The 25,054-nt window shown below is 34.7% G+C and overlaps 1 protein-coding gene across 1 annotated transcript; it reads right to left on the bottom strand.

Annotated features, from left to right (window-relative positions):
• Positions 1-1,306: 1,306 nt before the first annotated feature.
• slc34a1a (solute carrier family 34 member 1a) lies at positions 1,307-23,724 on the bottom strand. Its single transcript, XM_052573663.1, has 13 exons — positions 23,654-23,724; positions 20,803-20,865; positions 19,229-19,363; positions 18,901-19,044; positions 15,779-15,922; positions 13,238-13,349; positions 11,934-12,129; positions 11,737-11,832; positions 8,668-8,788; positions 7,977-8,144; positions 7,603-7,719; positions 5,989-6,113; positions 1,307-4,612 (listed from the first exon to the last, which is right to left on the bottom strand). The coding sequence occupies exons 2-13, from the start codon at positions 20,855-20,857 to the stop codon at positions 4,034-4,036; spliced, it is 1,992 nt and encodes a 663-aa protein (XP_052429623.1). The 5' UTR covers positions 20,858-20,865; positions 23,654-23,724; the 3' UTR covers positions 1,307-4,033.
• Between the last annotated feature and the right edge of the window lie 1,330 nt (positions 23,725-25,054).

Here is a 25,054-nt window from a genome sequence, read left to right as displayed (position 1 = left end):
TTTTTTATTTTATCAAATAAATGTGGTTTTAATGAGCATACGAGACACACTCATACACATACTTATATATATATATATATATACAGTACTTTTTCTAATATATTTTAAAGTAAGTCCATGCTCAGCAGCTAAATATCAGATGGAAGGGGCTTTTTATCTACACTGAACTATTATAATAATTGCTTTTTGGTATCTTTTTTTTTTTTTTTTGGCATCGTCGGTGAATTATCTGATGGTGAAGCTTTTTCCTATTTTTCTTGTTTCCTTTTGAAACAGGAATTTTGGGAAGGACAAATCAAATTCATTAAGTAAAATGATTTGCCATTTGCCAGTTGGGTGCAGGTTGTATTTGTTGGAGGGAGATTTTATTCTATGGATCATCTAATTGGTCAAAAATCGGTGTAGTGCAAGATGAGTCATCAAAGATATAAATGAGTTAAAAGCTTGTGAACATTTACAGTAGGAGTACACTGGAATAAAGATGACCTTTCGAGCCATGGCAGTAATACAGACAGCTTCTTCGTTTTGGAACAGATCCTGAACACTGCAGCATGTGTGTGTAGTTAGACAACACCTGTCCCCTCTTAGTAGATGTATGGAAAGATGATTTCAGCGCAACACTGATTACATAACCCTCTTAACATTTATGAGGTAAAAGTAGCACTCATTAGCGAAGAGATGTGAGTGTGTTTTATGGCGTCCCTTTTAAAAATGCTGCATTAAACATTACTATCTCTCAAATAAAGTGCTTGTCCACAGCCATCCATTACAGTGTAATTGAAGGTGAAAGCTTTTGGTCTGGCTATAGCTAAGGTCAAGGTCACACACTGATCAAATAATATAGTCTGAATGCACTGCAAATCACTTTGGATGAAAGCATCTGCCAAAAACATACTGTGCATGTATCTTCTTTTCTTATGACATTATGCATTATTCATGAAGAAAATGCATATAATTCTCTTGTGAGCTCTGAAAATGCATCTTCAACATGTACAATGTCTCCAGTATGTGAAATATTAGTAATGGCTTTTCTGCCTATTTATACATTTAGGTAATCTTAAGATAACAGCTGTGTTTTTCTTCAGAAACGTAGGAGATTCATCATAAACTTGTTTTTCTATTGCAGCTTCCTAGCTTTTATCATCAGAGCTGTTGCGGCGAGCAGAAACACTCTCAGGAATTTATCTTTCCATGAAAAGGCTGCAAATTGCAAAGTCAGACACCAAAAGATGCTCGAGACTCCTACAGCCTGTTCAAGGACTTATCGCTGTTTGCTATTCACTTGGAAAGATGATAATCTAATAAGCAAAGATCAGTGACAGATTTATTTAGAAATGTAAAAAATCCCACAATTTCCTCCTCTCAGAAAAGACTTCTATCATTTAATACATTCTCACCTTGATTGCTTCCATTTCATTTGACTGAAGCCTATCTTGAGCTTTCATTCGCGTACCTAGAAGTCACATTATAAGCCCTGGACAAGCAGACAGTTAATTAAAATGATGTTACATCCTTCACACACACTACTTAATCTTCCATCTATGAACACATGATACAGTGCTGCCTCAACATGTCATGTTTCTATGTGTTTTTACCAAGAAAAACCCTCTAACATTTGGTTTAAATAAGATCTTTGACTCCCTGACCTAAAACATAAAAGAGCCTTTGTTCAGACCCTATTTATGATCACAGATTAAGCCTGGATGTGGATTCAACTGCAATTTTTCATCGAAAATGTTTGAGTTGGATTTGCGTCCTAAGAACTGATCCATGGATATTAAAAGGAATAATTCACTCAAAAAATGAAAATTTGCTGAAAATGTTCCAGTCCATCCAAGATGTAGATAGGTTTGTTTCTACAGCATTACATCACTTGCTCACCAATTGATCCTTTGCAGTAAATGGGTGCCGTCAGGATGAGAGGTCGAACAGTTGGAAAAAAGATTTTACAATATGAAACAAATCCATCATCATTAAGGTGTTTTAACTTTAAACCGTTGAATAATTATGAGTCATCTTGTCTGATTCAGGAGAGAAATGTGCACAGATCAAGCTCTGTGTACAAGGAAAATCTGTTCTAAACAAATATGTGGGTGAGAGGATATTTAGATGCTCTTTTTCATTGGAGGACACAATATTATGGATTATAGACATATTTTAGATGGAAGTGACAGTTTAAAGTTAAAGTTTTTTTTTTACAAAGAGTTTTCACTTCACAATACATTAATTGATGGACTGGAGTCGTGTGGATTACTTTTGGATTATTGTGATGTTTTTATCAGCTGTTTGGACATGCAGTATAATATTCTAATTTAGTAAGTTATTTAACTGACTTCTCTTTTACGTCTGAAAGTGAAATGAAGGTTATGGTTATCCAGAACCAGAAAAGTGTAAAAGACCATATAATTTGTTTTAAGTTGTATATTATGGCAATGCCCGTCATTTAAATGAAAAATACTTGCACTCAGCCCTCAAACTTCCTTATGTGGTCTGCATGTTCCATACCTTCTGGCACTGCTATTAAATGAGTTTTTTACACACCCCCAACTATTAACTACAGTATCAGCAAAGGAAGTCCATAACACCCCGGAGAGCGCTATCCATTAGCATTCCCATTTATCTCAATGGCAGACTATGTGTGTGTTTGTGTTCGTTTCTGTGAGTCAATGTACCTATAAAAACACCTGAAATGTCATCTCCACAGTCTCCAGATAATTAGCGCTCAGCCTGTCACACCGACCCTAGCATGAGGCGCTACCTGGGAATTTACACACGGGAACTTCCTGAATACTGCATAATGTACATATACCTTTTTAAAAAAAAAATAGCATGAGAAACAGAGTGCATCATACAACAAATGTGTCAAACAGTACCCTGCTGGGGTAGAAGAACATTACACCACAAAATAACAAGTATGCTTGTATGTTTCTTATCATTTATCTATAATGATGTGTTTTTCACTGTATGAACAAATCCTTAATTAATTTTTTTTGTTTCTTGTTGGAGACTACTCCAAATCAAAACACTTTTCTTGCAATTTTTACATTCGGAAAATAGAGCAAATATTTGCTTTAAAATGAACTTGCATGCAAAACACTGGAGAAGGTTTAATACTTAAAACAAACTATTTTCCAGTTATACTCCATGTGGTCCATTCTTTCATTGACATTATGCAAGGAAATGAAAAGCAAACTATTTGCATTTTAATATCTGCATATTTAATAGCACAAGGCATGATGGGATGGCCCTGAGTTATTATGTTTGTGCCATACAGATCCCGTCTGTCAATGCAGACTTTCAAACCTCTTATTCAGCGAGATTTACATAGCGCTGCAGATAAATAAACATTCGTGCATGACTGCAGGACAAAACAGCAAAAGATGTTCACCCAGATTCCTCAGAGACACAATGGCCTCGAGATGAAGCTTCATATAATTCTCTGAACCTATTGTGGAAATATTATTGTGAATACAATTAGACTGATTTGTTCAAAAAGTGCATTTAGAATTTGAATGAGCACCAGATGTAAAACTAAGCATCTGTTCCAAAACCTAGTAAACCTGCTATAAAGAAGCAAATCCGCAGAATGACTTCTGAAGGATCATGTGACACTGGAGACTGGAGTAATGTGTCTGAAAATTCAGCTTTGCATCACAGAAAAAAATTATACTTTGAAATGTATTCAAACAGAACACAGATATTTTAAATTGTAATAATATTTCACCATATTTTGATCAAATAAATGCAGCATTTAAATTTGCATATAAACTCTAATAAGCATAGGAAAAAAACAGATATAGTAGTCCATTTTTAATTACATTTGGCTGCCATCTTGGATAGATTTGAGCTTGTTGCAGTGCATTATGAGATTCTATCTTAGAATTTGCGCAAAACAATATCTTAGGTGGTGCATTCATGCATATGCCGTCTTAAAATGCTGTCTACATAAGCAGCTCACTAGGTTTTGGACTAGAGAATAAATCTGCGACTGGCCATTTAGACCATGATGGTCTATTTTGGAAAGACTACACATCTACAATGGCGTGCTGTTGCATCTTTCTAGCCCTTTAAGTCTAAACACTCTTGGCTCTGAGGAAATCTCCTCAGGTAAGGACAGGGCAGGGTTGTCATACCACTGTTGGCTTTGTTTCTTTGACTCTGGCTTGATGTTTGTTGTGTCTGGAGTCACTACAACCACATCTGGGTCATTAAGTCGAGCCGGGCTGCAGCACAGCGCCGTTGTTTTGGTAATGAGCTTGTCGAGCGGTTTGAGAGAGTGCATCCACTGCGGGAGAAAGTCCCAGCTGCGCAGGGTCTTCGGGAGGTGCGTGGGGCTGTGGGACTGCATCAGGTTGACCAGGAGGACGAAGATGGTGAGCGCTGCGAACGGCGCACCCATGCCGACCATGGCCTGCCATCCGGCCAGAGAGATGCCGAACACGAGGCAAGGCAGCAGCAGAAAACACACCAGAAGGTAAAGCACAGCAAACCAGCGGTACTTGGCAGTGCGTTCACCCAGCGCAGACGCCATACGGATGGGCAGACGCGTGAACGGGACTGGGTACCACAGTAAAATCCCAAAAATATTGAAGTAAAAATGGCACAAGGCAATCTAGAGGGAATATGAGAGTAAAAGAATAAAGCAAACAAGATTTTTCACTTGTGTGAGTGCGGGCTGTAGATGTTTTTAAATATTCAGTACTTGAAATTTGTTTAAATATTAATATTTCGTATTATCCATTTGACTGCGCTGACTGGATAAGAACAAAGCTTGAACTAAATTCACCAGGATGATGAAACTATTGTCTTCTGTACACTGCAAATTTAAATTTTCTTAGAATTTTTGGCTTTTTTTTCACAAACATCTAAACATTATTAGATCAAGACACATTCATTTAAGAAACTAGATTATGCAAGACATCAAGTCTTGTTTTCTGACAAATCTATTAAGATTAAGTGAGTTTAAACTTAAAACCACAACCAAATCTGCCAATGGAGTGGAAAAAAAATAATCTAAATGAAAAAAAAATTATTATTTTTTTTGCTTGTTTTGGTTGGTTTTTTTTAGCCCCATTAGCAAATATATATATATATTTTTTTTTTAAAAATAAAAAACTTGTTTTAATAAACTTATTTTCAGAAAACACGAGTTAATATCTTATGTCATTTTGCTTTTCAAGTTAAAGTATCTTGACTTAAGGATGTTTAGATGGAAAACAAGACAAAAATAGCAAATAAGAAAATTGCTTTTTAACCAAACTGGTTTACAAATGTCCATATGTCAGTCAGTGGATGTGACTGAACATTTATTCAATATCTGTATATGTGTGTGTGTGTGTGTGTGTGTGTGTGTGTGTGTGTGTGTGTGTGTGTGTATATATATATATATATATATATATATATATATATATATATATATATATATATATATATATATAAATCTCTTCTGACATCTGTTAACTTTCTTTTTGGGCATCAAGACAAAAATAATTCCTTGACGACTGTAATACATGTAATGCACGTTTAAACGAATGTGAATCACACTGCATTTGAGGTTCATATAAACATCTGAAGTGGGATTGGATTCATTCTGATTTAGGATAATTAGTGCATGTACCCAATGTAAGTCTATGAGATTTTTACCAGTACAGTACACCTCTCTTCAACATACTGAAAAGCTTTAGTTATTCATGACATGATTCATAAACAAATGAAGCAGAACATGTTAAGCTCTGAGTTCAATACTTGTGTTAAGGGATCGAAACAAACCCCAAATCTTCAGTATGACTAAGCAAGCAACACTAAAAAATGCGTAAACAAATGCATTAATGAAGAAAAGTGGCATGTGTCCAGAAGATAAAATTTCATCATCATCTAGTTGGAAAAGAAAGCAGATTTGCCCAGAATTTTTGATAAGGCGCAATAGGTGTGACAATTTTAGATAACTGAAATTTGTCAGTAGCTAATAGCTGTGTGTTATTGTGGTACCTGGCATGCAGCAGGAAGCTTCTCTCTGGGGCTGGCGAGAGCTGCGAGGATGGCCGTGGTGGTAGTGCCAATGTTGGAGCCCAAGGTCAAAGGATACGCTCTATTGAGACTGATCACGCCAATCCCTGCAGGAGTCAGAGACGAACATACAGCAATCAAAAGGGCTTTTGTCCAAGAAATGATATGAAGCATGAGTCTTTTGGTTTGAGATCTAGATATCTGAAACCAACTTACAAAACGGATGATAGGGTATCAGCAGTTTGTGAAACTGGACTTCGTAGTTAATGAGATGCAGCCTTTGTGACAACTTAATATTCGAAATTTGTTTTATGCTTACTATGGCTGTATCAAAAATACAGTAAAAATAGCAATAATGGGATATATTTTTACAATTCAAAAGAACTGTATTCTATGTGAATATATTTTAAAATGTCATTTATTTATGTGATGCAAAGCTGAATTTTTCATCTCAATCTTAATATGCTAATTTGCTACTCAAGGTTGAAAACAGATGCGCGCCTTCGCATTTTGTAGAAACCATTATCCTTTTTTTAAGAACTAATTGATAAATAGAATGTCTTTAGTGTCACTTTTGTCATTGAATAAAATTATACAATTCTTAACTACTGTATATATATACACACACATAATTATGACATTTCTATGCAGCAGGAAAATGTCAAAAAAAACAAACTATAGGGACATGTAAATGTTCTCCAGGAACGAGCTGTGAGGTCAGCCTTAGTCAGCGCTGATGATCTTTTAACCCTCTTTCTGCTATTAATAATACGTCCAGTGACACTTCAACTCTTCAGGGGGTTTAATAAAAGATGATCTCCATAGTAACTGTAATCTCAAAGACACAGAGTGATCCCCATTGGCTGAAAAGTTAATAATTATCATAATCATGCGGCGGCTGATGAATAATTTCCAGGTAATGGGTGCAAATTGATGATGAAATACTTGAACGGGAAAGCACCATCACTTTGCCTGATTTCACAGGGGTGCAGTTAATATTTAATTTGAGCCAAAAGCACTATTAGCGACTAGTTCATGCTCACATTTGCTCTACATTTGAAGAAAACACCAGGGTGTGCATCAAAAATTAAAGTTCAGTCAGTCTGCTGATTATTACTGTTCATTAATTTACAGCCAAAAAAAAACAAAAAACGCTGAATTGACACATGGTTTTATAACCATGTAAAATGTAATGCATCATGTAAAAAAGAATAACTTTTGAACCTGGGACTTATTGCAAAAATCTTCTTTTTATGTGTTTGCACATCCAACCATGAAAACACAATACAGATTTTCACAGCTGCCTCAAACTTCATTTCAGTGATGTCTATAGTTTTACCTGAAAAATGGCATTTATTCTGCTGTTTTTTGTTTACTTGACTGTTGCACTCTCGTTGTTTACATTCCTGGCCTACAGTATGAACACATGAATAGCCTTTTTGGACTCGGGTGGATGCATTATTAATGTGTTTCAGAGCAATCTTGTGCTGCTGCCTGCTGGTCGTCTCATTCGTGCGATGTTAACAATGAGCTTTTGTTGGCAGGGTCACTTCTAATACGATGATCTGTTGAAGAAGTCATTCATTAGAGATGTACCTATGAGTGGAGTCATAGCCGAGGTGAAAACAGAGCTGCTCTGGATGATAAAGGTCATTCCTGCTCCCATCAGCATGGCCAGATATCCCGACAGCCAGCCGAGAGGGTACGGGAAATCTACAGGGAGTTAAAAATAGACACAAAAGAGACAGCTGCTGATGTATAGTAAGAGCATATGGCTGTGTGCCTATACAAAACAAAAATGACAGTACACAGAAATTACCATTTGATATGTACACTACCAGTCAAAAGATTTTGAACAGACATTTTTAAGGATTAAAAATAATCTCAAATCTTCAGTAACCCCTATTGTAAATACTACAGAAAGACTTGTCGTTCTCCGGGTCTCCCTCCTCATGCCCATGGCTGCTCACCCGTGTTGATGACCCCTTCGATGACCTTTGCAACTTGACCTTTGAGGACAGAGTTCAGCACTTTGACGATGAGCAGCAGGCAGGTGCACAGCACCATCAGAGAACTGGCTAACAGAATGAGCCCCACCGCCAGGTCTGACAAACCCGAGTCCACAAACAGATGCCGGCCTGTGGAAACCAGACGGAGAACAAGAGGGAAAGATCAAGACTACATACTGTATAGGCATTAATGGACACAGATTCAAACAAAAGCAAAGTTAACGGTAACCAGAAGGTCAGGTTGTTCATGATAAATGACTCAATAGCAAATACTCTGTCTATAAATAAATGAATACAAATAGAAAGTACATGAAATACAAATAAACAAAACTAATAAATACAAATAGACAGGGAAAAAGAAAGAAAGAAAGAAAAATAAATTTGAAATCACATAAAATACAAAAATGAATAAACACATAGAAAATAATAAAATACATTTTAATTTAAAAAATAAATCGCTACTAAATACATATACAGTATAGACACACACACACAAATAAAATACACACTTGTGTTTGTGATTTATGGGGACTCAGGCGTAACGGTTTCTATACTGTACAAACTGTATTTTTTATTTTTCTATCCTCTTACTCTAACCCTACCCTTAAACCTACACCTCACATTAAACTACTGGCATATTTTCAACACTCACATTTCTCTGTGTTGATCTGTGAGCTGATGTTCTGTGTGATCCAGGTGAGATCACTATCCTTCCCACAATGCAGTTCAGTGGAGCAGTTCTGGGCGGCAGCTGATGTCACGTTCACCGAGGACTGGAGAGGGAGAAAGAGGAATATTTCCATGAAAACTATACTGCAGAGCAGAAAAGTTTAAGTATTTCTTGTGAAATATGGTCAGGTGGAGTGAACAGAGATGAGACTTTGACAGAATAGTGTGGAGCGGATGACAAGTGACAGAATGACTGACAGCAGATCATCTGGAGACTAGATGTGTTTTCTCAATAGTCTGTAAGCGGCTGAAGATCCGATCCAAACACAACCTGACCAGGAAAACTTTACTTTACTCATGAAGCATTGAACTGAATACGAAAGTTAATGCAGGAGGGTGAAACTCACAAAGCCTGTCCTAGTCTCATTTCACCCCAAAACCAGAGGGGGAAAAATCTGAATTACTTTATTAAAATAAATAAAACTTATTTTTCTTTATCCTGACATTTCATTACAGCAGTGTTAATTTCGTTGACTAAATATTTTCGTCATTATTTTCGTCACGAATATATTTTTGCGGACGAAAACGAAACGAAAACTAAAATAGAAGGCACTGATGGAGACTAAAACTATGACTAAATTGATTGACATTATCGTCAACGAATAAAGGACGAGACGAAAATAGACTGTGACGAAAATCAAATCAGCAGACGGGAGAGATGCGAGGAATGAGCAAAAGAACCGGCAAAACAGAACAGGCGAGACTGCATGAGAGAAGAGAACCAATCAGAGCCTGACTTATTGAGACGTGAAGCGAAGGTTTTCAGTTTTTAAATGAGCTCCCGGGAAGACGGCATTCGAAGAGGTGATGTCTAAAAAAGCGACAAAATGTCCACAGCTCACTTCACGTTTGATGACGAACAAAACAAAACAAACTGTAAAGCACGCGGAGCGCTCATTCGTGGCAAGAACACAACCAATTTGAAAAGACATTTACAGACGAGCCACCCGGACATTTTCTCAAATGTAATTTCACAACGATGTTCTTTTATTTATTGAGCTAAGCAAAATTGGAATAGTGCAGTGCGTAGATGTTGTAGCATTAAATATTACGAACTGAAAAGTACTGTAAAATAGCCCCTTCTTCAAATTAGATGAGAGCACAATACTAATACGTAATATCATGATAAATACATTTGATTAATACTAATGTTTAGTATATTTTATAATGTTCTACTTGTTGACAATATCACAAATATTTCTATATTAGTCATGTGAAACGTGAATGTTCACATCCTATCATTATACATACTAATCTAGCAATATTGTAGTATTTAAAACATACAATATTGCTAGACAAATGAATACCTTATAAAATCTTGTTACTTTTTTTATCCACCCAACTTATTAAATATTTACTTTAAATGTATGCACTTATTGTTCAGCTCAGCTGTAAGCTTTAAGGTCCTGGACCTAACTTTATGTTTCTTTTATTGATGGTCAATTGGCAGCTAGTTATTGTTTACATTATCATGACAGTGTTTGTTGCTGCATAAAAGCTTTTGAATCGAAATAAAGACACAGTTGTGTTGAAATGAAGTTGAATTTGTGTTTTATATATTTTGGTTAAGTTTGTTTCCTATACCAGCTGTAAAAAATTGTCTAGTAAATCTGTTATTGATTTTAGTCTTATTTTAGTCGACTAAAATACCAAGCAATTTTAGACGACTAAAATACCAAGCAATTTTAGTCGACTAAAATTTAAACAAATCAGATGACTAAAACTTGACTAAAACTAAAAAGAATTATAGTCAAAAGACTAAGACTAAAACTAAATTAAAATTTTGTGTCAAAATTAACACTGCATTACAGTTAGTTCAACAAATTATCCACCCAAATTCCCATTGTTAATCGAGAAAAATTGTGAATTGTGAAGCATTTCAACATCATGTTATTTTTATTAAACACAAAATGACTGCTGTATTCTAATAATTGGATAAAATAAAATAAAATAAACCATTTTGGTGCATTACAGTGATTAGAATTTGAATATATAGAGTTCAGACCAAAAGTTTGGACACATCTTCTCATTCAAAGAGTTTTCTTTATTTTCCTGACTATGAAAATTGTAGAGTCACACTGAAGGCATCAAGGGCTATTTGACCAAGAAGGAGAGTGATGGGGTGCTGCACCAGATGACCTGGACTCCACAGTCACCAGACCTGAACCCAATCGAGATGGTTTAGGGGTGAGCTGGACCGCAGACAGAAGGCAAAAGGGCCAACAAGTGCTAAGCATCTCTCAGGGAACTCCTTCAAACTGTTGGAAGACCATTTCAGGTGACTACCTCTTGAAGCTCATCAAGAGAAAGCCAAGAGTGTGCAAAGCAGTAATCAAAGCAAAAGGAACCTACAATATGACATATTTTCAGTTGTTTCACACTTTTTTGTTATGTATATAATTCCATATATAATTCCACATGTGTTAATTCATAGTTTTGATGCATTCAGCGCGAATCTACAATTTTCATAATCATGAAAATAAAGAAAACTCTGAATGAGGTGAATTTGGTCTGTACTGTATATATATAATATTATTATAGAATTTATTAATTAAAACATTTAATTTAGTATTTTATTAATAATTCATAATATTATTACAGTATTTATTTTGTTTTATTTGTCTATAATTTTTGTTTATGTATTGTTTTATGTTTATTATTAAAACATTTCACATCTTTTTCAATGTGTACTTTATGTATAACTTATATTAGTATCATGATATTTATAATTTAAACATTTATTTTTTTCACTTTGATTTTGCACTTCTGTTTATATTATAGTATTTGTTTGTTTGTTTGTTTGTTTGTTCAATCATTTATCCATTCATTAATTAATATATGCAAGTTAAAATAAAACTAAATTGCATCATCTTAAAAAAAAAAAAAAAAAAAAATTCAGGTTAATAAGGGAATTAATAGGTAAAAGTTCGGGTAAATTCATGAGATATGCAGATTTGGAGGATGAAAAATGTTTGTGTCAGGAGAAAGTTACCACAAAGCTGCTGGACTTGCACCAGACTTTCAGGAGGCTGTGATTCCTCATGGACTCGTCGCCCAGAGCGATGCCCGTTATCACTGATTTATCCAGCTAGAAGAGTGAGACGCCACTGTCAATATTCTGGATCTCATCACTCAAAGAAACATGAGTAAGTCTAAAAACACATTGCATGTGCACACACACACACACACCTGTATGATGAGTCTGGTGAAGGGCTCAGTGATCGTCTTCAGTAGTTCGGGTGCTTCTTGTCCGCTGTGCAGCTGAAAGCTGCCGACAGTGACTTTGGCCAGGTAACTCACCAGACCAGACGCCACCTCCACCGGCAGCAAAACCAGCACCGACAGCCAGTTAAAACAGTCATGGATCGTCGCCCCAGCAAACGCCCTTGAGAACGAGAGCACAGGTGATCAACAAGAGGTCAAAACATTACAAATACACATGATAAATGGAAAATAATTATAACAAAATAATATAAATTTATAAAATTATAAAATTTTACTATAAAATAAATTTTATATTAAATTATTATAAAATATTATTAAATTATGAAAATTAAATGACACAATAATACACATCACACATCAATCAATGAATAACAAATAACATTTTAAATAAAATAATTAAAATTAGACTAGTTAAATAAATAAAAACAAATAGAAATAATAAAAAAGTAAATAAACCGAAAATAAATAGATAAATAAATAAATAAGAAAGTAAAAATAAAGAATGATATAAAAAAAAAATAAGACACCATGAGGGAACAAGAATTCAGAAGGTCAGTGGATAAAAATATTTTTTTAATTTTAATAATAATAATAATAATAATAATTAATAAATAGAAAATTAAAAAAATAAATAAAAAATTATTAAATAAAAATAAATAAACAGAAAATAAATCAAAATGCATTAAATCAGAAGCAAAAGTACACAATATATAAAGACTTGTTTTTAGAAAAACCAGGGAAAATCCAGGGAATTTTTCTTGTTTTATGTATAACAATTATTTATTTATTTTTATTTTTTTTCGTATCCAATTCGTATTTTACGAGGTTGCTAATTCGTATGAATTGGTAGGACCTCACTCATACAATTTTGTCTGATTTGTCTAGACCCCAGTGACAGGTAAGTTTAGGGTCAAGAGTAGGTAATTCGTACAAATTCTTACGTATATAAAATACGTACGATGTAGCAAAGATCATATGAATTTGTATGAATTAGGTCGTACAAATTAGCCACCTCTTAAAAATGTACAAACTGCCGTGAGATCAGGCTGGAATAACATGCACTGATAAATTATTCACAGTAAGACCTAGAACATGCATTGACAATCTAAATGGGGATAATTTCGATTTCATGGTCACTTACAGAAATCAATTCTGCCAAAATTAAGAGTGCATTTTGAAATGAACTCATGGATACTTTAAGTGAACAGCAAGGTTGCATGTTTGATTAAATGGTGATGATAAAGGCGATGGTGAAAATCAGTAGGTACCGTTTAAACTCGTTCCTCTCTCCTGCTTGCATCAGGGCGACGATGGTGTTGGTGACAGACGTGCCGATGTTGGAGCCCATGATGATGGGGACAGCAGATTTTACTTCAAGCACTACGCACAGACACACAAAACAAATAATGAAGATCAAAAAGCATAAGCAATAGCAGTAGTGATGCATGCTTCAGTAAATGCCACTTCTGTTCACCAACGGCAGATACTGTACCTCATCATTTCTTTTTCATTTGTGTCCACTGACTCTTAAATCAGACAAGCATTAGAGTCAAGTCAAATTTCCATTTAGATATTATGAATGGGTAGTTTAGCATCAGTAATTGCAGTAATTACTGCCCCTTACACTGCTGAGGTTTGCAGCTGGAGTGAAACACGGCTCGTGTTTCAGCTGAAGGCCCACAGAGTATTGCGTGAATGGACACACACCCACTGCTGACATCCATTAGCTTCAGTTCATTTACTCAGAGAACAGCCAAGTCACATTCAAAGAGCTTTGTCACTCAAGGTTGATCTCTTCAAACCATTTCAAAAGATCAAGATTTGATTGCTTTGGGCTCAGAAACACACCTGCTCTAACAAATTCAACTACACATACCTTTGCCCTATTTACTACATTCACACTCATACGGTGGGGCTCAAAGGTCAAGGCCACTACATCTACTTTACTTTTTTTTATGAAAATGTGCTGAGAACGTACTTACTCTCAGGCCATCCAAGCCGTAGATGAATTTGTTTCTTCATTGGAACAGATAAGGAGAATTTTAGCATTACATCACCTTCTCACCAAAGGATACTCTGCAGTGAATGGGTGCCGTCAGAATGGGAGTTCAAATAGCTGATAAAAAAAAATACAAATAAAAATGACAATAACCCACAAGCAATCCATACGACTCCAGTCCATCAATTAACGTCTTATGAAGTGAAAATCTGTGTGTTTGTTAGAAACAAATCCATTATTAATGTTTTGTCTCTAAACCATTGCTTCTACTAAAAATATGATTTCATAATCTATGATAATGCTTCCTGCAGTGAAAAACTCCATCTCCTGTTGTCTTCTCACATCAAAATCCTGATTTTGATTGTAAACAGTGCTTGATCTGTGAATATTTATCAAACAAGACGACTTTTTCATAGAAAACAATGATTTGACAATGAAGATAAAAACGTCAAATTGAAGGATTTGTTTCTTACAAATGTGCAGATTTTCACTTCACAAGACATTAATTGCTAGACTGGAGTTGTGTGGATTACTTTGTGATGTTTTTATCAGCTGTTTGGACTCTCATTCTGACGGCACCCATTCAAATCCATTGGTGAGCAGGTGATGTAATGCTAAATTTCTCCAAATCTGTTCCTATAAAGACACATCATGGTTGGCGTGAGAGTGATTATATTTTAATTTTTGGATGAACTATTCCTAGTGCATTTATTGTATCATGAATTATATTGTCAGCACAACAATTTGAGTAAATGTTGCACTGAAAATTCACACAGCAATGTCATGTGCTTTTTTTTTTTTTTTTGCTTGTGGTCTCAGACTTTTTGACCCACAGTAGCATCTATATATTAAAATCCTTGTGTGTCAAACATAAGCTCATTAACCCAAACAAAACTCCCTCGTTAAATTGCTGCATCTGTTGTGATTGCATCTGAACTCTGATGGTTATTTGGATTGAGCTCTGACAGTCACACTTCACAAGCTTCTCAGACTTTGAGGCCACCGCTGCATATGCACAAGCTAATTAGCTCATCCGTGAGAGATGCCACTTGATTAAAGCAGGAACAACATCTAGAGATTAGGTTTTCCGGAAATAATGTGAAATAAAAAGGAAACGGTTGCATCATCCAGGGCCAAGTTTCGCAAAAAATTATCTGAAGTCAAAACAGTTTTACAGATGATGGCGGTGAATAAAGCCACGTCACAGCTGTTTTATTAACAGTAACTTAAAATTAACTTTGGATGTCATGACGTTTTGGATCAGATCAGGCTTTTAAAATAAAGCTGGTTTCAAAGTCAAGGTGCCAAGATAGTTTAATGGCCTTTACACATACGTCTTTATTATACATCTGTCTGCACAAGTACATAAAACAATAACTTTAAATTATCTTTATATATATATATATATATATATATATATATATATATATATATAATATATATATATATATATATATATATATATATATATATATATATATATATATATATATAAGTAGAAGCTGTATTTTTCATGATTCTTTAATGAATAGAAAGTCCAAAAGATCAGCATTTTTAAAATAGAAACCTTTTTAGCATTATTAATGTATTTACTGTCACTTTTTTATAAATTTAATGCATCCCCGATGAATAACAGTTATAATTTCGTTTAAAAAAAAAAAAGGTTCCAACCCCCCAAAAAAAATATAGTGTAGTGCACTTCAATTAATTAAATGTAATCAGTTGACAGCCATAATGAAAAGATATTAATCTGAGGTTATTGGTTTAGTTTAGAAATCTGACCATACTAAAAATGAGTTGTGTTTCTTACATCCAGATGAGACCAAGCTGACTATAATGGATGTGGAAGTACTGGAGCTCTGGACCAGAACCGTGACCAGAATCCCCACCATGAGTCCTGCTACAGGGTTGGACAGGATGACATTGTCCTGGAAAATGTCTCCAGCCACTTTACCTGACAAAAGAGCAAAGCATTTGAAACATTTGATTTAAGGTTTGACGTCATAATCTTAAAGGGACCAGTCCGCCCCAAAATTAACGTCCTGTCATCATTTACTCATCCTCGTGGACTGTAATTGTAAACCAGCATGAACAGATTCATTGGAACACGAAACCTTACACATTTTTTCCATCTGTCCCTGTTCACTTTCAATTTGTAGGTAAGAAAAACATGAATGTTCTTCAAAACTAAATCTTTTGTGTTCCACAGAAAGAAAAAAAAGGTATGCAAATAGGTTTGAGAAGGAATTACAATAGTACGATGAAAAAAAGCATTGTGTTTTTAGATGAACTGAGCCTTTAACAGCACATTATGGTTTGTTCTGTACAGATGACATGCACCACAGAGCCGCATGCTGAAGTTAATCATGCAAATCCATTTCTTCCTTGTCATAAACATACATTTAGAATTGATTAACTAAATCTTAATGCCTAACCAATGATCACAACCTTGAGAACACAGCTTTTCTTCACATGCACAAATGTTAAGGTCTCTTAAACAATCCTCTTCACAGAGAAGCAGGTAATTAACAATATTTAAAAGATCACACAGGAGTTTTAATAACTAAAATAAAATTGTGAATCGCATGAAAACACATCACAGTTGACCACAGTTGAAGAGAAAAAGAATGTAAAAAGGCTGAAAGGTTAAATGAAAATATCAAGTAAATATACATTATAGGATAAGAAATGAAACAAAAATAAAATAAAAAATGAAATAAAAAGATTTTATATCTTTACCTCAAGACAAATCGCACTTGACCCCAAAATAAAGCAAAATGTAGATGAAAGTACGAATTTAAAGTAAATAAATGTACATACTGTATGTTATATATTCAATTATATTAAATGAAAGACACTTCAAAAGACACTTATTTCTTTTATCTTTGAATTATCTTTATTATATGTTGTTAATCAGAATATTTTTTTGTGTGTGTGCATATTTGTGTGTGTGCAATAATCATATTAATTTATAGCCTATATAAGTAAATTATTATAAATATATCTTTCAAAGTGGTTCAAATGTCTTGCATGAAAACAAATCATAGTTGAACCCCTATTAAAAGAAAAGATAAAGAATTGGGGGATTTGTCTGAGAAATATGCTAAATTTTCATGACAATAAAATGTGAAAGGCCATTTTTTTTATCCAAGTAAAATGCTGATGTGCTAGAAGAAAATGTGTGGTTAAAATAGTGTCGTTTCTAGGCATAGATGAGCAAGGCGGTCGCCTGGGGCTCCACCAGCTGAAGGGGCGCCAATGAGTGCTACATTTTAGCAGGGTTGTGATAAAGAGTGGCATTGTCACACTGAAATATGACTGCCGCCCCCACAGGATCCCCCAACATCATTGGGCTAGAGTCAAGTTTAATGCATCCTTACGGAGGTGTCGGAAGGCTGAATCAGTTAATCACTTCTAACAGCAGTTAAAGGGAGCACTGTCATTCACATAGAGGGCAGAGCTTCACGTGATTTAAAGTGGAAGTTCACGCGTTAATGAGAAGCAAAGGATTAAGTAGCTGCATTGATTACTTTTATGCCATTGATCAGGTTTTTATAAGTAGTTTTGGTTAAAAAAAGGGTTTTATAGGGTTGACTGAAATACAAATGCAATAACTGACACTTTAAAGCAATGTTTCAAGCCACAACAACCAATCAATTTAATAAAAAAAGAGATAAATATAAAAAGTAGCCATTGATCATCTCTAAACATGTATCCAAATCCAAATGAGTTATGTGCAATGTCTTAGTTGCTAAGGATTGTTACAAAGGGCTATACAGGCAACTAGTGGCAGCACAATGATATTACAGCCAATAAATTGTGCAAAATGTTTATCTTAACAGTTAATTTACAAATAATGCATTCAGATTTGTGAAACTTACCATGCAGCTGAATCTCCACAAATTAGTGTTGTTGCTATGACAACAAATTTGAATGTGACATATTTGCATCTTTGCATATTTGAACCCTTTCAAGCAGTGACTGTATGATTTTGAGATACATCTTTTCAGACTGAGGACATTTGAGGGACTCAAACACAACTATTTAAAAAGATTCAAACATTCACTGATGCTCCAGAAGGAAACAAGATGCATTAAGAGCTGGGGGGTGAAAACTTTTGAACACGATGAAGATGGCCAAATTTGTCTTATTTTGTTGAAATATAATTTTTTTCCATTTAGTTCTGCCCTTCGTAAGCAACAGAAGATACTTGTATGTTTCCCGGTACACAAATTAAGTACAATATACCTTGATCTTCAAATTCCAAAAGTTTTCACCCCCTGCTCTTTATGCATCTTGTTTCCTTCTGGAGCATCAGTGAATGTTTGAATCTTTTTAAATAGTTGTGTTTGAGTCCCTCAAATGTCCTCAGTGTGATAAGGTGCATCTCAAAATCATAAAGTCACTGCTGGAAAGGGTTCAAATATGCAAAGATGCTGGAAAACTGAAGAATCTGCAGGACCTTAAAGATTTTTCTGAAGAACGCTGCTCAGTTTAACTGTTCAGAACAAACAAGGGACTCATGCACAACCATCACAAAACAGAAAGACAGTCGAGGATCATCAGGTAACAGAACACAGTACTAAGAACCTAGGGTTCCCAAACTTTTGAGTGGGGTTATTTTAATAATTTCAGCATTTTTTTTTTCTTGTGGAATAAATTTTAAAATATTTTATGTACAATATCTTACTCAGGACAGTACTAAATAAAAAATTACATGCATTTAGTATGATCTCTCTTATTTTTTGAAAATTACTCATATTTTCACAGATTTTGCAAGGGGTGCCCAAACTTTCGATCCCAACTGTATATGTATAAAAATCTGGGGAGTGCCAATGGGGATTTCGCCTAGGGCATCAAATTGGCTAGAAATGGCCCTGGGTTAAAAGATGCAAAAAGTGGAGTAAAGGTCAGTTAAGGATGAATAATTACCTCCAGCCAGTTGGAAAGCAGAGCTTAGGATGTCCAGTGAGCACACAAACCCATAGAGCAAGAGCAAGAGGAGAGGAATCCTCAGTAAGCTAATGAACCGTGAAGACATTTCTCCACGTCTGTCCTCGCTGGTCTTTGTGGGCACTACAGAGAAGAGCAAAGCTCTTTAGATACAGTCTAATACATTTTCAGCTACACAATGTGCCTGTCTCAATTTTGTCAATGTGCATGTGAGCTGATTTATTAACATTGTCACTTTGTAAAGTTAAAAATAAGCATTCAGGAATGCAAAAGCCATGTCATTTAAAAAAATCTGACTTAGACACACAATGGACTTTGGGAAGTTGTCCTGCATCCCAGGGTTTGGATGAAGGACGGTCAGCATCGGTATAGGAGGTCTGGTCATGGCAGCCGCTCACCAGGTCCAGAACTGTGCTGGATTTTCTGGGGTCATGACCCCCAACTGGGTCAGAAAGGAGAAATTAAGAAATCATGCTTTATTCTATACAATCTGAACACAAACACATCTATTCTTTCGTCATAAAACACCTGCTTTTGCTGTCTTTAAAATAAATTGTCTATATTTCGATTGATATTGCCATATACAGTATGTTATCTTGCAATATATAATTTTTGCATACTCTCTGAGTAGATGAAGAAGTGAAGTTTATAACACATCCTCATAGTATAGTAAATTTTATACACATATTCTATTAATAACCAAAATTTTAAATAATGCTTTTCTACTTTTATGATATTAGATGTCATTTGCAAAGCTGAAATTCCAGCATCATTACTTTAGCCTTCAGTGTCACATGATCTTTCAGAAATCATTCTGAAATGCAGATCTGATGCTTAATAAACATTATTATCGTAGAAAACATGACAGTTTAAAGGGGTCATATAATGTGATTTCAATTTTTCCTTTTTTTTTTTCTTTGGAGTGTTACAAGCTCTTGACTAAAGTCTCAAATCCAAAGAGATAATCTTAATCAAAGTTAGGACTTTGCCCCACCCCCCTAAAATGACTCATTCAAACACACCCCACATGTCTATGTGGAAATATCTGCGTAATGCTGGCCAAATGTTCGTGCAGAGAAAGAAGGCTGGTTTCAGTAACCAGTTAGTGTTGAGGCAGTCATGTCAGGGAGATGCTGGGTGTATCTAGGCAAAAGCACTCTATCTGGCCTTCAGAAAGTAGGTGCATTTAGAAATATTTAGGATTACTTACAACAGAACAGCAAAGCATTTTATGGATGACTGTTTTGTGAACCTATGAGAGGAAGTCCTTCTGACTTTGCTGCGACAATCTGGCGCTTCTAAATGAGCGAAAGTATGTTTCGTTATTAGTTTAAGTATTTGCTATTGAATGTTGAAATGCAGAGTTTTGCACATTGTGTGTGTGTGCGGGTATGGGAGCATGCACGTCTGTGTGTGTGTGTGTGTGTGTGTGTGTGTTTGTGAGTGAGATAGAGAGAGAGAGAGAGAGAGAGAGACGGGGGGTGGCGCACAGTGGAGTCAGGAGTCGACTGTCTGTGGCTTGTGTACTGTGCAACTCTGTTCATCTTTCGGGCTTGAACTGATATCAAAACTAAGGACATTATTAACTGTCATTACATTTATTTTGAAAGATGAAGCTCGCAATTGTGGAAAGGGGCGTTACATTTCCAACAAGTGCTTGCAGAGTTCGGCCAATCACAATGCACCGGGTCAGTTGGCCAATCAGAGCAGACTGCGCATAAAGGACCTACAATGATGTATAGTATTTGAAAACGTTTTTAGAACATTAAAGCGTCAACATACCTGTTACATTAAATACACAAAATAATGATCTTTAAAAAAAGCATCATATGACCCCTTTAACTCAAAAAATAAATGTCTGATTGTTTCTGACCATCTTACCATTGAAGGTGATAGTTTGCTCTGCAGAGGTGATTCTGATTGGTCGTGATGACATGTTGCAGTCTGTGTAGAGATCAAAAGATATTTCATGACCATTTCCATTTGTTGAACAGTGATCTTTGACTAAGATATTCAGTTTTTTTTCGTCATTTAAAAGTTACAGTTACAACACAGATGATTTCCATATTTATAGTCTTCTACAGCAGATTTTGAACAACTCTAGAATGAACACATTATAAAAAAGTTCGTTTTGGGTGAACTGCTCTAGGGTTTGTTCATACAACATCTAAATGAATAACCTGCTGTCATTTCAGATCCATTATTGTCTACTTAATTCATTTCTTATTGCCTTTTTCCTGACGATCTTCCAAATAAGTAAGTGCTTGTCAAGATACACATTTGTGGTCCCTCACGGTCGCGTTTCCCATCTGAATGCCTCCACAGCCATCAGCGTTGTTTCACAGGTGCTCGGTTTTAATAACAGGTAGACTAAATGTGCTTTTTATGTCAAGGTTACTGTCGAACACGCAGTAAGTCTGGAAAGGGCTCTCACAGGACCACATACTAATGCGTTTCTGAACGCAGGAGCTCTTGAATGTCAGAGCAATTAAAGTGAATGACAGATTATGTTCTTGTTCACAGCGGACGCGACATCGTCACAGGTGCGGCTTTCTTCGTGGCTCTCTCTGTGGAGGAACACACATTTAATCTCGGTTTTAGTTAAAGCAACTGTGTGGAAGTTTTATTAAATAGATTCGGTTTCTTAACTGCGCTGCTCTGAGAGATTGTTTGTTGAGCGGGTAAATTTCGCGAAAATGGCGCATCGCAACAAATGCAGCTATGGGGGGAAAGCGTCTTAGAAGGGATCACCCATAATTTTGTCCTCATTTACTCACCCTCAAGTAGCTCCAAAGCTGTATGAATTTCCAAAAAAAATAAAAAATAATAATAATAATAATAAAAGAAAAAAAGAAAGAAGGAAGAATAATATTGCTGACCAAACAGTCGATTGACATACGTTTACTATTTATTTTATTATTTATTTAGGGAGGCAAAGGGGACCAGACACTATTTGGTTACATTCTTTCAAGATTTCGGAACATTTCTGAATCAAGATATATTTTGAATTTATCATGACGTGATGCTTGAAACAAAAATAATCGTTTTCACTTTTATTGATTTCATTATTTATTTATTTATTTATTTATTTATTTATTTATTTATTTATTTTACAATATATTGGCAGATATTTTTCTTGTTATATGGTTAAGTACCCTATTAACTTTTTTTCTATTTTGTTTAGTTTTAATTTTTATTTACTTTTTAACAAAATACTTACCTCAAGTAAATTAATCTGAAATGTTTATATATTTGTACATAGATGCTTTTAATTTACTATAATTAATCTGCAAAGTCAAAATGGTGGTTTCTTGGTAGATGCGATGGTTTATAATTGAAGTAAGCAAATACATCATTTAGTGTTAAACTGTCTGTTTTTAAGCTCTTATTGCACATTTTTTTCCCTGAAAGGAGTAACATTTTGTGTCAATTTCAGAACAAATTGCTCTGTACTTTTGAGCATCCTAACAAGCCCAAAACAGCAATGTGGGGTGAAAATATGTATTTCTAGAACTATTAACCAATGACAAATTTGGAAAAGATTACAGAGGGCATAATCAAACTACATCACAATCAAAGTGCACGCATGCAGTGTCTTTTCTGATTATTTTACCTAAAGCATTGTCCTGCATTGTGGCCCATGCATGGGCAAGACTTTGAGTTCCCCTGCTCTAAAACATATGCTTTGCGATAAACACATGATAAACTCAAAGACCCCATTTCATTCTCAGCTGCACCACTGAAAGAGCTCTGCATTTGGAGCCCGTGCTCTCACACTGACCTGCTTTTGTATAAATGGAGCCACACATGACATTAAAATCTCACCCTTATCAGCACAAGAGCACAGCATGCGACAAAATCACAAGACGGCTTGTGCAATGCTACTCTGAGCACTGGACCAGGGTCTCCATTCTGACCCTGAGAGCCAAACAGGGTTTTATTGAATGCAGGCCTGCCATGACACTGCATGAACTCAATTAGAAATACGTGCACAGAACAACAAGAGTACTGAGAGTGCTTTCTTTAAAATAAATGACACTTGTTTGTTATCTAATGCAATGACATAAAGACATTTTAAAGTGTTCAAGTATGTTTTGGGGTCACTATAAACACTTGAAGAAAAAAAAAACATTTCAAAAATTGATGATAAATAACATGATTACAAAGAAACAGTACATCAAATATTTAATTAAATGTAAAATTTGTAAGTACAGTAGAAAGGCCGAAATAGTATTTTCTTGTGAAACATACTTCAATCGGTTTTATTTATAACTTATATTTTGTGAAATGTTTCTATATCTCCATAGTAGATTGCAGTAAATATCTGGACACTCTAGCTTTATTTTAATCTACTTAGTTTTACTGATTTTAATTTTTTAGTTACATTTCTTAGTATGGTTGTGTTTTGTCATCTCTTACATTTTGTATTATTTGTATTTCAGTTATATTACATCAAGTTAAATTGAAAGTAAGATGTAAATAAAATAAATACGTTTTGTTATTTTATTTATTTCAGTTAATAGTTAATTTCTTTTAACTTTTTTGTGGCTTCAATTTGAGGCAAGTGCTTACCTAAACAATTACAGATTTTATTAATGAAATAGAAAGACTGAAACAGTGTACAAAAACAGTGAATAAGACTTAAAGTGTCTGACTAATATTTACAAAAATCAGCAGGTGATTCTTCACTATAACATTGACAGATTAATATAAAGGTCATATTAAATCATACCGTTTTGTGGTCCGGGTGTGATTGTTCAGAGGATGATGAGGCTCTTAAATTGACAGTCTGCATTGTAAAGGAGGTTTATATGGGAAACCCTGTCATGAGGTGTCAGTAATGACCTTCTCTGACTAATTAACTCATGGGCCATCAGAGTTCAGTTAAACAAGCGAAGACCCAAATGCAGGATCGGTGATGCATAAACCGCTGTGTCAATAAACCATTTAAACATTCAAAAGATAAAGATTCTAAAGATTCTAGAAGAAAACTGGCATTTTCTTTTTTTAAATCTACCCGTTTCATCAGACTTTGGTGTATCTTTACTGTAAAATCATGACATCTTGTGGTGAGATGCCTCAATGTAAATTTTCTCTCTTTTTTTTTCCCTTCCTCTAAAGTCATTTTACAATGCAAGTCATTTTAAGTATTAGATAATGGTCTTTAATTTTTTTAATTGTATGTTTGAATACGTGTTAAATAACTCTGTATCGCCATGGTTGGTTCCAATGTAGTTTTATTTTAGTTTCACTGAGACAAAGTTTTCATTACTATTCTGAATTTTTTTATATTTTCTGTATTTATTACAGTTGTAAAGCTTTAGTAATTTTGTTGTGTGTTCGCCTCCCTTTTTAATTTTTTTAATGTCTATTAAGGTTTATTTATTTATTCGTTTATTTATTTAGTTAAAGAACATTATTCAACTTAATTTAAATATGAATGTTGCCTTGAAATTTAGCTGAAATGAGTTTAAAAATACATATACTTTATTTTATGTCAGTGAAAGTATATTTTATATCAAATAACAAATGTTCTTATGTTTTTTGTTTAACTCTGTAAATGTTTTCTTTTGTTTTTTGAAGTTGTAAATGAAACTATTGGAGTACATTTTATCCGGGTTTTTTTTCTTTTTTGTAAACAAATATTTAAATCTTTCTACTTCAAAATGTTTATTCAATGTGATCTGCAGTTTCTTTGTAATTAAATGTGAAATTTACAAACCAGCCTTTTCTGAGTGAAGGCTGTTCCTACACCAAACTTTTGTCAGTGTATGATAACTCTGGTGAACTCACTGTAAAATCAAATTTCATCTTCCTGAAAAGGTCACTTGGTAAACAATAGCATTTTCTAGTTTATCTGACTTCCTTGATCTTGTCGACACAGGTAAACTTCTGAGACGCTGCCAGCTGGCATTAGGACAACAGAGCAAGTTTTGATGTAGAACTACTTTTGTCAAATGTTTTTGCTGATCTTGACTGTACTAGGTGTTAGAGACATATACATGTGTTAGGTTTAAATACTCAAAATGAAAAGTACAAATAAATCATGCTATGTTTAAGTCTTCAGGACAGCTGTAATGTCAAATGTTTTTCTATTTACTAAAGAAAATGAGTGGCGTTTGCCTGTACAAAA

This window comes from Carassius gibelio, chromosome B14 (assembly GCF_023724105.1).
Source record: "Carassius gibelio isolate Cgi1373 ecotype wild population from Czech Republic chromosome B14, carGib1.2-hapl.c, whole genome shotgun sequence".
Classification (NCBI taxonomy): domain Eukaryota; kingdom Metazoa; phylum Chordata; class Actinopteri; order Cypriniformes; family Cyprinidae; genus Carassius; species Carassius gibelio.
Note: the sequence above shows the minus strand (reverse complement) of the source record. Positions and strands in the feature narration are given on the sequence as shown.

What these genes read in the sequence shown, in the direction of transcription:
- slc34a1a (XM_052573663.1), bottom strand. Translation starts at nt 20,857, where the DNA reads ATGTCATCACGACCAATCAGAATCACCTCTGCAGAGCAAACTATCACC. An exon ending in ACAACTTCCCAAAGTCCATT is followed by an intron (nt 19,045 to 19,228) that starts GTGTGTCTAAGT and finishes TCTTCTCTGTAG; the next exon opens with TGCCCACAAAGACCAGCGAG. An exon ending in CGAAGGGGTCATCAACACGG is followed by an intron (nt 7,720 to 7,976) that starts GTGAGCAGCCAT and finishes AACTCCCTGTAG; the next exon opens with ATTTCCCGTACCCTCTCGGC.